At 41.6% G+C, this 13180-nt stretch overlaps 1 protein-coding gene across 3 annotated transcripts in view; it reads right to left on the minus strand.

Annotated features, from left to right (window-relative positions):
- The window catches only part of MYBPC3 (myosin binding protein C, cardiac), a 106464-nt gene that overhangs the window by 50549 nt on the left and 42735 nt on the right, over nucleotides 1-13180 (minus strand). For all 3 annotated transcript variants that reach the window (XM_029911506.1, XM_029911504.1, XM_029911505.1), the window contains 6 exons: nucleotides 12285-12450; nucleotides 11405-11511; nucleotides 9255-9284; nucleotides 8937-9076; nucleotides 5658-5735; nucleotides 4089-4257 (listed from right to left, as the gene is read on the minus strand). In XM_029911506.1, the coding sequence (XP_029767366.1) occupies nucleotides 4089-4257; nucleotides 5658-5735; nucleotides 8937-9076; nucleotides 9255-9284; nucleotides 11405-11511; nucleotides 12285-12450 (690 nt within the window). The remainder of the gene's footprint in view (nucleotides 1-4088; nucleotides 4258-5657; nucleotides 5736-8936; nucleotides 9077-9254; nucleotides 9285-11404; nucleotides 11512-12284; nucleotides 12451-13180) is intronic.

A 13180-nucleotide genomic window follows, 5' to 3' on the forward strand; every position in this document is an offset into this window, starting at 1 on the left:
GAAAAATCATGGAGCAGGTCCTCAAGGAATCCATTTTGAAGCACTTGGAGGAGAGGACGTTGAACAGGAACAGTCAACATGGATTCACCAAGGGCAAGTCATGCCTGACCAATCTGAATGCCTTCTATGATGAGATAAATGGCTCTGTGGATATGGGGAAAGCGTTGGATAGAGGTGATATATCTTGACTTAAGCAAAGCTTTTGATACAGTCTCCCATAGTATTCTTGCCAGCAAGTCAAAGAAGTATGGATTGGATGAATGAACTATAAGGTGGATAGAAAGCTGGCTAGATCGTCGGGCTCAACAGGTAGTGATCAACGACTCAATGTCTAGTTGGCAACCGATATCAAGTGGAGTGCCCCAGGAGTTGGTCCTGGGGCCGGTTTTGTTCAACATCTTCATTAATGATCTGGATGATGGGATGGATTGCACCCTCAGCAAGTTCGTGGATGACACTAAGTTGTGGGGAGAGGTAGATACGCTGGAGGGTAGGGCTAGGGTCCAGAGTAACCTAGACAAATTGGAGGACTGGGCCAAAAGAAATCTGATGAGGTTCGATAAGGACAAGTGCAGAGTCCTGCACTTAGGACAGAAGAATCCCATGCACTGGTACAGGCTGGGGACTGACTGGCTAAACGGCAGGTCTGCAGAAAAGGACCTGGGGATTACAGTGGACGAGAAGCTGGATATGAGTCAGTACTGTGCCCTTGTTGCCAAGAAGGCGAACGGCATATTGGGCTTCATTAGAAGGAGCATTGCCAGCAGATTGAGGGAAGTGATTATTCCCCTCTATTTGGCACTGGTGAGGCCACATCTGGAGTAATGTATCCAGTTTTTGGCCCCCCATTACAGAAAGGATGTGGACAAATTGGAGAGAGTTCAGCGGAGGGCAATGAAAATGATTAGGGGGTTGGGGCACATGATTTATAAGGAGAGGCTGAGGGAACTGGGCTTATTTTGTCTGCATAAGAGAGAAGTGTGAGGGGAATTTGATAGCAGCCTTCAACTACATGAAGGGGGGTTCCAAAGAGGATGAAGCTAGTCTGTTCTCAGTGGTGGCAGATGACAGAACAAGGAGGAATGGTCTCAAGTTGCAGTGGGGAAGGCCTAGATTGGATATTAGGAAAAATTATTTCACTAGGAGGGTGGTGAAGCACTGGAATAGGTTACGTAGGGAGGTGGTGGAATCTCCATCCTTAGAGGTTTTTAAGGCCCGGCTTGACAAAGCCCTGGCTAGGATGATTTAGTTGGTGTTGGTCCTGCTTTGAGCAGGGTGTTGGACTAGATGACTTCTGAGGTCTCTTCCAACCCTAATCTTCTTTGATTCTATGATATCAAGGCCCCAGGTTGAGATAGGGGTGGAAGTGGGATCAGGACACCCAGAGGCTTGGCAGGGGGATCTTCATCCAGCTGCATGTCTCACAGGAAGCTTTGATGGAGGAGAATAGTTTTGGCCACCAAAAATTGTGAGAAATCAGCTTCTTTGTCCAGTACCCAAAGTGGCCTGCCAGCAGGGAATTGTGGCATAGCCAGAGTACAGCTAGATGGGGTGATCCAGGCAATCCTTGAACCAGACTAACTTGTTTTTGACTGAGAAGTTTGGGTCAGAATTGGCTGACATCTATTTCACTGAAAGCAGATCACTGACCAGTGAGGACTTTACAAGGCCAAAAGATCAATGTTGGAGCACATTCACAAAATGGCAGGGCTTTCAATATATTTCGAGAGCGTTATCCCCTTTATTTAGGTACTCCCCCTTGCAGGATAATGCACTGAGTTCACCATTTCGGGTTCTGAGCCAGTAGATCAGGGTGAAGTTAAATCTAGTAAGGAAGAGGGACCAGCATATTTGACATTGGTTGTGGGCTGTGGCATTCAGAGATGTTTTATGATCTGTGAACACATTGACTGGAAAGCGCGCACGTTCTAGATGGTGATACCACTCCTGAAATGCAGCCTTGATGGCCAGTAATTCCTTATCGTACATTTGGTAATTTTGTTCCTCAGGTGTCTATTTCCTAGAATAAAAGGCACAAGCGTGGAGGTCATTTGAGAACCACATTGTTGAGATAATACTACCCTGATTGTGTAATTGGAAACATCTGTTTCAACAACAAAAAGGTTTAGATGCATCTTGGTGTACTAACACAGGGGCAGAAGTAAATGCTTTCTTCAGCCAATCAAAAGCCAGTTGGGCTTCTGGTGTCCAGTTGAAAGCGGAGTTCTTCTGTAGCAGCTGGGTAATTGGGAACACCACTTTTGAGAGCCCTTGGATGAATTATCTGTAGAAGCTGGCAAATCCTAGAAAGCATCAGATATCACAAATGCTCTTGGCAGTTGCCCAAGTCAAAATTGCAGAAAACTTTTTGGGATCCATACTTATTCCACTGGGAGAGATGGTATAACCCAAGAAGTCCACAGCAGTGCGATCAAATTCATATTTCCCAGGCTTCCTATATAGGCCATTTGCTCAAAGACATTCAAGTACCAACCGGACATGCTGGTGATGCAAGGTTTGATTCTCTGAAAAAATAAGAATGTCATCTAGATAGATTATGATAAACTGGTTCAGAACCTCCCTGAAGATATCATTAATCAAATGCTGGAACATGGCGGAGATGTTACAGAGACCAAAAGGCATCATGAAGTACTCAAAAAGCCCATACCAAGTACGAAAGTCTGTTTTCCATTCATCACCCTCTCAGATGTAGACCATCTGATAGGTGCTTTAGCGGAAATTTTTGCTGAGCTGACCCTTTCTGTTTCTTTGTTGATCAATGACAAGGGATATTTATTTTTGATGGTTATATTGTTCAGTGTTCGATAGTATACGCAGAGGTGCGGAGTGCCATCCATTTTTTGACAAAACAGGATTGGGGCCGCAGTGGGGGACACAGACAGATGGATAAAATTCTTTGCCAGATTTTCATCGAGATACTCCCATAGGAACCTAAGTTCAGGTTCTGATTGGATAAATTTTGCACAAAGGGGATTTTGGCCCCTAGCTGGCAGTCATAGGACCTATGCGGGGGCAGAGCATCAGTATTATTTTTATCAAATACATCTGCAAGGTCCTTGCATTTCACAAGGATTGGTGAGTTATCCTCATTCAGAGCCTGCTGTGTGCAGAAAATGGTGGCCTTGCCCAGATTACATCTAGGGTCTTCAAAACCAGATTGGACTAGGCACTGATGTAGACAATAGTCAGATTCGAACCGAACTTCTTGTGCTCTCCAAGAAATGCTCATATCGTGGAGAGAGAGCCAGGGGATGCCAGGCATGATTGGGAAGTGAGGTTAGTTAGTATGTGTAATACTATGGCTGCATGTATGTTGTTTTACCTTATTTAAGAACAGAAATTAATAATATAAAGAACCTATACCTTTTCTAAATCCTATCTTAGTATTTGTCCTGATGACCTCATACAGCAATGAACTACAAAGGTTTACAATACAGCATGCAAAAAACATTTCCTTTTATCACTTCTAAATTTGTTCAGTTTGCCCTTGTTCTGATAATGCAGGCCAGGATATAAAGAAGGAGCTGATTGATTTTCACAACACCCATCATAATCTAGAGTATTTCAGTCAAACTCCCCTCTAGCTCTTCTCCTTTGTAGGCTAAATAATTCCAGTCCTTTTTAATATCTTATACCATATGTACATATCCCTTCATTCCATTAACTGTTTACCATACATATAATAAAGTCGTTTCTGTTAGAAAACTCACACAACAAAATGGCAAAAAGTGATTTCATTCTATAGACATATCATCAACCCCACTGAGAGAAGAGACTGGATCACTGACATTCAAAAATGTAGGGAAATGGAAGGGAAGGATATTCATATAACCTAATTTTTAAGATTTAGGAATGATTCTTTCTCCTCCCAGATGGGGAATACAAGGGAAGCTACTTAGAAAAACATTTCTGTCAAGTTTTATGAAACTTATTCCTCCCATATGGTCATTTTTCACCTCTTTGAACTCACAGTCAGAGCTGTTCTCAGGTTTACAGAAATGAGGGTAGGTCCGTCCCACTGAACTCAAGAGTTTTTCAGAGACTGGTTATTCCTGTCCGTCACTTACCAATAACCTTTACTGTGATATCAGCCTTATCTTCTCCTGCTGGGTTCTTTACTGTAACTCTATAAACCCCCTCATCTGGCTTCTCTGCTCCTTCAATGATGAAGATACAGTGGTCTTCATGCATCTCTACACGAACTCTACCTTCAGTTTCAGAGAGAAGCTGTGGGCACTGAAAACAGCAAGTGAAGTCATTTGTATCTAGGGTGGAAACAGGAGAGCCTAATGCTGTGTCTGAAAGAAGGGAACAGGGATTTGCATAAACACGCTGAGCCTGCAGCAACATGTAAGTCTTTCTGACACCGACCATTACCAGTATCACTGAAAAGCTATCAATGAAGTTTTATTCTATTTTAAGGTTCTGTTTTATAGGAACAACAGGACATCAGTGGGAGGCCATTAACAGCTCAGAACATTCTCCTTTGGGGAGAAATTGGTTTTTAAAACTCTGTAAGCACCATTGGTAGTTAAAAAGACCCTATTGCATTTCTCAAACTTGTGACTTGGGAATTTTCCTCTGCTCCTGTCTCTCCCTTGGCCCACACATTTTGTCTGTGTCCAAATCTTGTTGCTTCTTCCTCCTTGACATTTCTAAGATCTGAACTTTTGACCTTTTGTTTTTATCCACAATACTAAAACCCTTGTCAGAGCCCTCATCTTCCATTTTTGTTACTGCCACCTCCTCATCCTCAGGGCTTTTGGATGCCCACATCATCCCCCCCTCCCCATCACTTAATTAAAAATACTTTGACCATTTGCCTGTTCTCCCATTTTGTTTTTTTTCTCTTTTTTTGGCTTAGGGGAAAGGGGGGAAATCAGCGCTAACGTGTCTAAGCATAACCATCACCACTTTGTTGTATCCTTTTCCTTTTTCCTGTGTCACATCCTTGTATTTTTAGACTCTATGCCCCTTTGGACAGGGACTGTCCAAGACCTATGTGTATGTATAGCACCTAGAACAATGGGGTCCCAATCTTGACCCAGGCCTCTGAGTTCTAATGTAATACAAATAGCAAAATAATTCTTCTGACTGACTACCACACATACACCAATGTAACAAAAATTAATGCAGGATAAAAGGGACTTAATGTGAAAAGAGGTAACCTCATGATCTTGTAGTGTGTCCTTCACATTCCCATCACTTTACCTGTTGTTATCTCTCCTTGCATCCAACTAATCTCTTCCCCTAGATATCTTTAGTAAGACTCAAAAAAGGGTTAGGTATCCAGAGTTACGTAAAACAGAATTTAAAAAAAATATTTAGAAGTGTTGTAAACCCTCATGCTTCAGGGCAAAAGTCCATCACTAAACAATGGTGGTTAGGAAGAAACTTGCCCTACAGACAGGTTATTCCATAAGTGTCCACTAAGGGGTTTCTTGTGCCTCCCTCTGAAGCATCTGATAATTGCCACTGTGAGGCAGAACACTGTCCTAGATGGACGGTGGTCTGATCCATTATGTTAATGACTATGTTCCTATATACTCTAAATTTTAAGCTCCTCTAGGCAGGACCATTTGTCTGTAAATACACCAGATATATTTATGGGTTTGTATAAATAGTAAGGAACTTACCTTGCTCTCCTTACTTAAATCACTGCTGGAGTCTGGGGAATCCATGGAATCAGCATTGCTTAGCACATTGCAGCTGTTCTAGATGAGCAAAGAAATACATGAAAGATAATGGAGCAAATAATCAAGCAATCTATTTGCAAACACCTAGAAGATAATAAAGTGATAAGTAACAGTCAACATGGATTTGTCAAGAACAAATAATGTCAACCTAATTTAACAGGTAACAAGCCTTGTGGATACAGGGAAAGCAGTAGATGTGGTATATCTTGACTGTAGTAAAGCTTTTGATACTGTCTCGCATGACCTTCTCATAAGCAAACTAGGGAAATGCAACCTAGATGGAGCTACTATAAGATGGGTGCATAACTGGTTGGAAAACTGTTCCCAGAGAGTAGTTTATCAGTAGTTCACGGTCAAGCTGGAAGAGCATATTGAGCAGGGTCTCTCAGAGATAGGTCCTGGGTCCAGTTCTGCTCAATATCTTCATAAATGATTTAGATAATGGCTATAGAATACACTTATAAAGTTTGTGGACAATACCAATACTGGAAGGGATTGCAAGTGTTTTGGAGAATAGGATTAAAATTCAAAATTATCTGGACAAACTAGAGAAATGGTCTGAAGTAAATAGGATGAAATTGAATAAGGACAAATGCAAAGTACTCCCCTTAGCAAGGAACATTCTATTGCACAAATACAAAATGGGAAATGACTGCCTAGGAAGGAGTACTGTGGAAAGGGATCTGCAGCTGATAGTGGATCACAAGCTAAATATGAGTCAACAGTATAACAATGTTGCAAAAAAACCCCATCATTCTGGGATGTATTAGCAGGGAGTGTTGTAAGCAACACACGAGAAGTAATTCTTCCACTCTACTCCACGCTGATTAGGCCTCAGCTGGAGAATTGTGTCCAGTTCTGGGTGCCACATTTCAGGAAAGATGATGACAAACTGGAGAAAATCCAAAGGAGACCAACAAAAATGATTAAAAGTTTAGAAAACATGACTGTGAAGAACGATTGAAAAAACTGGGTTTGTTTAGTCTGGAGAAGAGAAGACTGAGGTGGGACAGGATAACAGTTTTCAAATACATTAAAAGGTTGTTACAAGGAGAAGGTTGAAAATATGTTCTTGTTAACCTCTGAGGATAGGACAAGAAGCAATGGGCTTTAATTGCAGCAAGGGCAGTTTAGGTTGGACATTAGGAAAAACTTTCTAACTGTCAGGGAAGTTAAGCACTGGAACAAATTGCCCAGGGAAGTTGTGGAATCTCCATCATTGGAGGTTTTTAAGAACAGGTGAGACAGACACCTGCCAGGAATGGTCAAGTTATTACATAGTCCTGCCTTGACTGCAGGGGACTGGACTAGATGACCTATTGAGGTCCCTTCCACTCCAACCCTTCTATGATTGTATGAAGAGTCAGAAAGATCTCATTGAGCAGAGTTGGTCAAGCTGTGTCTGAGACACTGAGGAGAAGGATCTACGCAGGGTATGTTGGCTGCTTGGCATGGGAGATGTGACAAAAATGAAGATCAGAATGAATGAACAAAAATGAGAAGGAAATTAACTGATAAAAAAAAAACAGAATCATCAATGCATTCCCAGAGTGAGATAGAATTAAAGGAAGCATCAGCAAGATCAGTTTCATAGCCTCATAAACAAAGATTTATGAGATCCCTGCATCAGAAGTCACAGATAGAAGTGATTCAGTCACAGTCCCATGAAAGTAGTAGGTTAGTGGGCTTATATATTTGTGCAAAATAGAGAATGTTCTTTCTGTATCAGTGGGGTATTGGGCTTATGAACATCTTTTACGGAAAGGTATAAATTCATCCCTTTAACACCAGCCAAACTAGATAATCTGAAGTTATGCTACTGCCCTTTTTAAATTCCTCCACTAGTCCCCATGCTTCCTTTGCATCAAATTCAGTTTCTTGTCCTCATGGTCCTTCATGGTCTTCCTTACTTATCTACTTATGTCTTATATCTCAACCAAAGTTCCCTGCTGCAGCTGCATTACTCTGTTCTTGCAAAAAGTAAGCAAACATTTTGGGTAATCCCTCCCAGAAGATTTTCTTCCACAAACTCATTTGGCTTGAGGGGAGAGGGGAGGGCTGCATGGGCTCTACTGTTCCTGGGGAAGAAATGGGACCTCTTCTCTGCCCATTCTGGAGCTGGGAGAAGGGGTAAGACTGGTTTGGGTCTTAGCTTCCTTTATGGGATAATATTAATAATTTTAATTTTAAATAATAATGCAGTCTGCATATGTTTTTAGAGGCAAAGTTCTTCTAGGAACTGTTTTCTGGACTTTTTTGTGTACTGATGATCAGAAGATAATATTTCAGAAGATTGAATTCCCTCTCCATCTTGTCACTGAAGGAAATTTCCTAATTCTGGGTTGCAAAGGAAAACATTATGATTTGTTTAGGAGTGGGTGCTGGGAATTAGAGTCTTTACTGCATTCATGACTGCCACAAGAGGTCAGCCTTTTGCTAACAACAACAAAAAGAACATTTATCTGGCAGTAAGAAGTAGCATTTCACTCTTACAGAAGAGAGATTGAAAAGTTTAAAAAGTTCAGCAAATACCATAAAAGAAGTAAGTACCATTGTCTGCACTATTACTTTATACTCCTCTATTTTGGCCTCCTGCAATTGCTCCAACAACCAGGTAAAATAGGAGTTATCCTTTAAATTCACAAGGTCTAAATTGGCAGAATGCCCAACAGAACTGGCTGCTGGTGTAGATGAGTCTATTGCTTCTGTGACATTCAGTAGGATGTTGAAAGTACCATTTGTTCACAAACTGACCAAAAGAACTTGGGATGGGAAAGGAGAGACGGTAGAACATTTCCTTCCTGTGAGGCACAGGTGGTGGGGAGGGCTGATGACCATGGCTTACTTGTTTCCTGTGATGTGAGAAGACAGTAATCTAGTGGTGGCAGCCCTCTCCCTAGGCATGCAGATACTATGCTGATGTGCAGTAGAGAAAGAAGGGCAGAAAGGCTACCATACACATCCACTTGCTTCCTTTTGTTTTCCCCACGCTGAAAATAAACACTTTAGAAAAAGAACACTGTTCAAGAAGACTACAGCAAAATCAGCTAAATCATCAGGTGCTGCTTTGCTGCTGTTTTAGAAATTTCTTTGTTTAGAAACATCTACATTTGGAGGGATATGGAAAAGTTTTTTAGGTAAGAATTGGAAATTCAAATCATATGTGAAAAAGAGAAGAAATTCCTTGGTATGACCTCTTTGCCTTAGACTACACATTACCTTGTTTACTTTCTGCCAGATGACAGTGGGTATTGGATCTCCTGATATGGGAACGTCCAATCTAAGTTTGTTCCCAGCCACCACAACAATAGTGTCAGGGGCTGCTTGACCCATGAAGTCCAGATGGATTTTGGGGGGTTCTGTAGCGAAAGTGGAGAAAATCAAATATTTTTCAACATGGTTTGAATGTTTTGCAGGAAAAGGGAGGCATTTCTCAGATGTTATGTTAAAAATTGAAGAGGTTCTGCTACTGAAAAGCATGCAAGACGACTTGTTCAGATGTTACTCACATGATCCAATAATGAACATTGTTTTTACCTTGTCTTGGCACAAAATCAATCTTGATCTCTGGAAAGGGAAAAAAAAATGGATCTGACAATAGCTAAGTTTCGTGTAATCAGCAGACCAAAAATAATTTTAAAACAAATAATATAATAAATAATCCCTCAGTGTATGTAAATCAATGGGTGAATATATATTTTGGAAACTGGCTTGGTAAAACAAGAAGAAAATAATAATACAAAAAATAGAATAGGGCTGGGTCTTGCAAAGGCTTTTACAAGTGAATAACTTTGCTCCCATGTGTAATCCTATTGGCAGTGATTTAAGGCCCCAATCCTGCAAACACACACATACTTAACTTTACTTGTGCATAGACCCATGAAATCTGTGGGACTACGTGCATAAGTAAATGTAACCCCATGAATAAGTTTTTGCAGGATCAAAGCTATAGTCTGTGTTTGCAGGATCAGGCCCATATAAAATGACAAATAAACAATGTAGAAAAATAAAAATAGAAAATAAGCAACTTTTTAAAAAAGTTTGGAAAATGTTTAGGATAAAAACAAACAAAATAATAGCAATAGTATATGCAAGGGTTAAAAATACATAGAGATTGTAACTAAGCAATGGTTGAAAGAGAAACAAGAGAAACTAAGAGTGACTGTGCGCAGTTTGAAACTATTTTACATGTCTATTAAAAGGAATGAACATATCATGTGCCAGTCCTCAGCCTAATCACTTTGTTTGTTTGTTTCTATCAGTTTCCCTCTTTGTGTTTTGTCCTTTAGTTCTCAACCCAGGAAACACTTTGCACGAATAACTTTACTTGTGTAAGTCATCTAAGTGTGTTGTGTCATTACCTCCCAGTGCTCCCCATCAGTACTCGGCCCAAACCAGGGAAGATAATGATCCAATCAGTAGACCAAATTTGGTGATGAATCCTGGTCACATGCCACCTGAAGCACTTTGCACATACATTAAGAAGAAAACCTCCCAGCATAACCCACACGGAAAGGCGCTCTGGGGGTGGAAATATTGGGGGGGGGAAGGAAATATCTCCCCGCACCCGTGTTTAGGTGGCATCCCCCCTCACACAGAAGAGGTTGCAGGGCTTGCTCCAAACCTGATGGATCCTAGTGAGGTCTGTTGAAGGTCAGAGCCATCTGCTTGGAGGCCCTGTGTCTCCACACTGGCTTCAGTTCTTCCTCACCCCGGGCTTTATTGAAGCCACACTGCCAGGGTCTTCCCTGGCTAGAAACTTATGGGATCCCCAGGCTTATGGGATACCTCAGTTGAGCCCTACCAAAAAATATAATACAGCATTGGACTGTATTAACTTTTCTGAGGAATCGCTGAGAGATCTGATGGGCTGCCCAGACTCCACTCCCTCTCCCAGTGGAGACCCTGGATGCACAGAGAGGCCTTTCTGGAGGTCTGGTGAAAGGAAAGACAGTGCAGTGGAGGAGACTACCCTACCCCCAACTCCTGTCCATACAGCAGTGGTTCTCAACCAGGGGTATGTGTACCCCTTGGGGTACGGAGAGGTCTTCCACGGGGCACATCAATTCATCTAGATATTTGCCTAGTTTTACAACAGGCTACATAAAAAGCACAAGTGAAGTCAGTACAAACTAAAATTTCATAAAGACAGTGACCGGTTTATACTGCTCTATAGACTATACACTGAAATAGAAGTACAATATTTATATTCCAAATGATTTATTTTATAATTATATGGTAAAAATGAGAAAGTAAGCTATTTTTCAGTAATAGTGTGCTGTGATACATATGTATTTTTATGTCTGATTTTGTAAGCAAGTAGTTTTTAAGTGAGGTGAAATTTTGAGGGTATGCAAGACAAATCAGACTCCTGAAAGGGGTACAGTAGCCTGAAAAGGCTTAGAGCCACTGCTGTAAAGGATCTATGTGCAAGGCTCCCTCCAGGTGCAAGGATCTGCTGTGAGCTCTACAATACAAATAATAATGATGATGCACTATCACAGAGAGAAGTTACATGTTCCATGTTCATACAGCAGGAAGGGAAATCTCCATACAGCCTCCTGGTGTAATCAATTAAATGATTTGGTCCCACAGCTCCCTGTAGTCCTTATATATGGATAATTCCTTCTTTGGAAGGCCTGTGGTATTCCCATTACATATTAGGAACCAGATTCCACAACACTCACCCAAAAATCTGAGTTTGGCAGAAAGGTTGTAAGCAAATCCTTCAGGGACAAAAGAATAGTCAGCCTCATCTTCTGGGGTTACATCATCAATAGTTAGCTTATGGATTCTGAAAAATATACACAAGCATGTGACTCTCTTAACTTTAGTCAGGAGGTACACTGCTACAGAGAGTGAGTGCATTCAGGCTGCAGCACACGGCAAGCCATTAATAACCTTCCCAGTATCAAATCAACATGCTAGGGCAAACAGAACCAGTTTCCTCTCAAGGATATTGTAAACCCAAGCAACACTATGGCAAAGAAAGTGCAGGCTTGTTCACCATCCCCCTCCTTGTAAACTCAGCAGACAGCGCATCAAAACAATCCTTTGGGAGCCTAAGTAATGTAGGTAATTTAGAAAATTTTACTCATCTAAATGTGTGTGTGTATGAGTATATACTATATATATTAAAAACTATAGTAAATTAACACAAACAGATTTACTTCTCGGTACTGATATCTGTCTATCCTTATCTAATGTATCAGTCTGTTTGATTATGTCTATTCTAAAGTGACCACCAGTGTGGTCTCTAGGCAATTTAAATCCCCCCCAAAATGAAAGGCAGAGTAAAGGCTAAGAATCTGGGCTGATGCTCCATTGTACAGATATAGACCAACATACTATACGCACACCTGCAGAATTACATACATGCCAGTACTGTACATGTGGTGCACACACCCAGGCAGATCACAGAAGAGAGGAATGGATACATGTTCATTGTGCTGAGGAAGGTTCCAACTGCCTCCCATTAGCTGGCTTATATTCATTTCCTCATCACTATCCAGAGAGGACTTTAGTGTCATACCCAATCCTGTCCAAGCTTTCTGAAGCAGGACTCACCTGCCAATATGAGAGATCTTTATCCTCTCATCTGGGATCACCTCCTTCCCATTTTTCAACCAGATTCCTTTCACATTCTCATCGGAGACTTCACACTTGAAGACTGCCTGGTCCCGTGCCCTCACTGTCAGGTCTGCGATACTCTGGTACACTTCCAGCTTCTTCTCTAGGGTTATGAGTTGTGGAAGGAAGCAACACAAACATCAGCAAGTCAAAGATTGGTTTGTACAGTAAAATGTTTATGTTGCTTTTAAAGAAGAGAAAGAGCCAGGGCTGAGGATGCTGTTCGTTGAAAGGTGAAATGTGAAGAGAAATCCACACTATGCAGGATTTAACAGGACTGGTAGCCAGGCACCTGTTGCAGTCAGGATATCTATTACATCCGGCACACAGACCTAACAATCTTCTGTCTCCTTGAGGCCTCTGTGGTCATTTCCCCAGCTACGGTTTAATTTTTCTCCAGGCATAAGGACTAACTCACCTTCTTATCACATTATGGAGAAGGTTACCTTCAGCCCTCTTGCACATTTCAATCTGCCTGATTATCTGGCATTGCCTATAACTTACTGTGACGTTCCCCTGGTGTTATCTGGACCGGTGATCTGCTAGGTCACTCCAATCCTTGACTCTGGGAGCCAGCCTTACCCTGCTCTGCTGTGAGTACCCCCACTCCTGGGCTGTTCTCATGCACAGCCTCTGGCATGTAAGCTGCTCCTTGGATTGTGCAACTGAATGACACTAGCCAATATCTCTGGTCCCAGACACAATCCTAGAAACCTCCATCTTGCAGTGTCCAGTTATGCCCGCTGGACGTTGCAAGCTTATATAAATTCATCAATTTAACAAAGAAATTGATATGTACCAGGCTTGTTATCCCAAGGGGAGTATCTGACACA

This window comes from Terrapene carolina, unplaced genomic scaffold (genome assembly GCF_002925995.2).
Source record: "Terrapene carolina triunguis isolate 2854851 unplaced genomic scaffold, T_m_triunguis-2.0 Scaffold96, whole genome shotgun sequence".
NCBI classification, from domain to species: domain Eukaryota; kingdom Metazoa; phylum Chordata; order Testudines; family Emydidae; genus Terrapene; species Terrapene triunguis.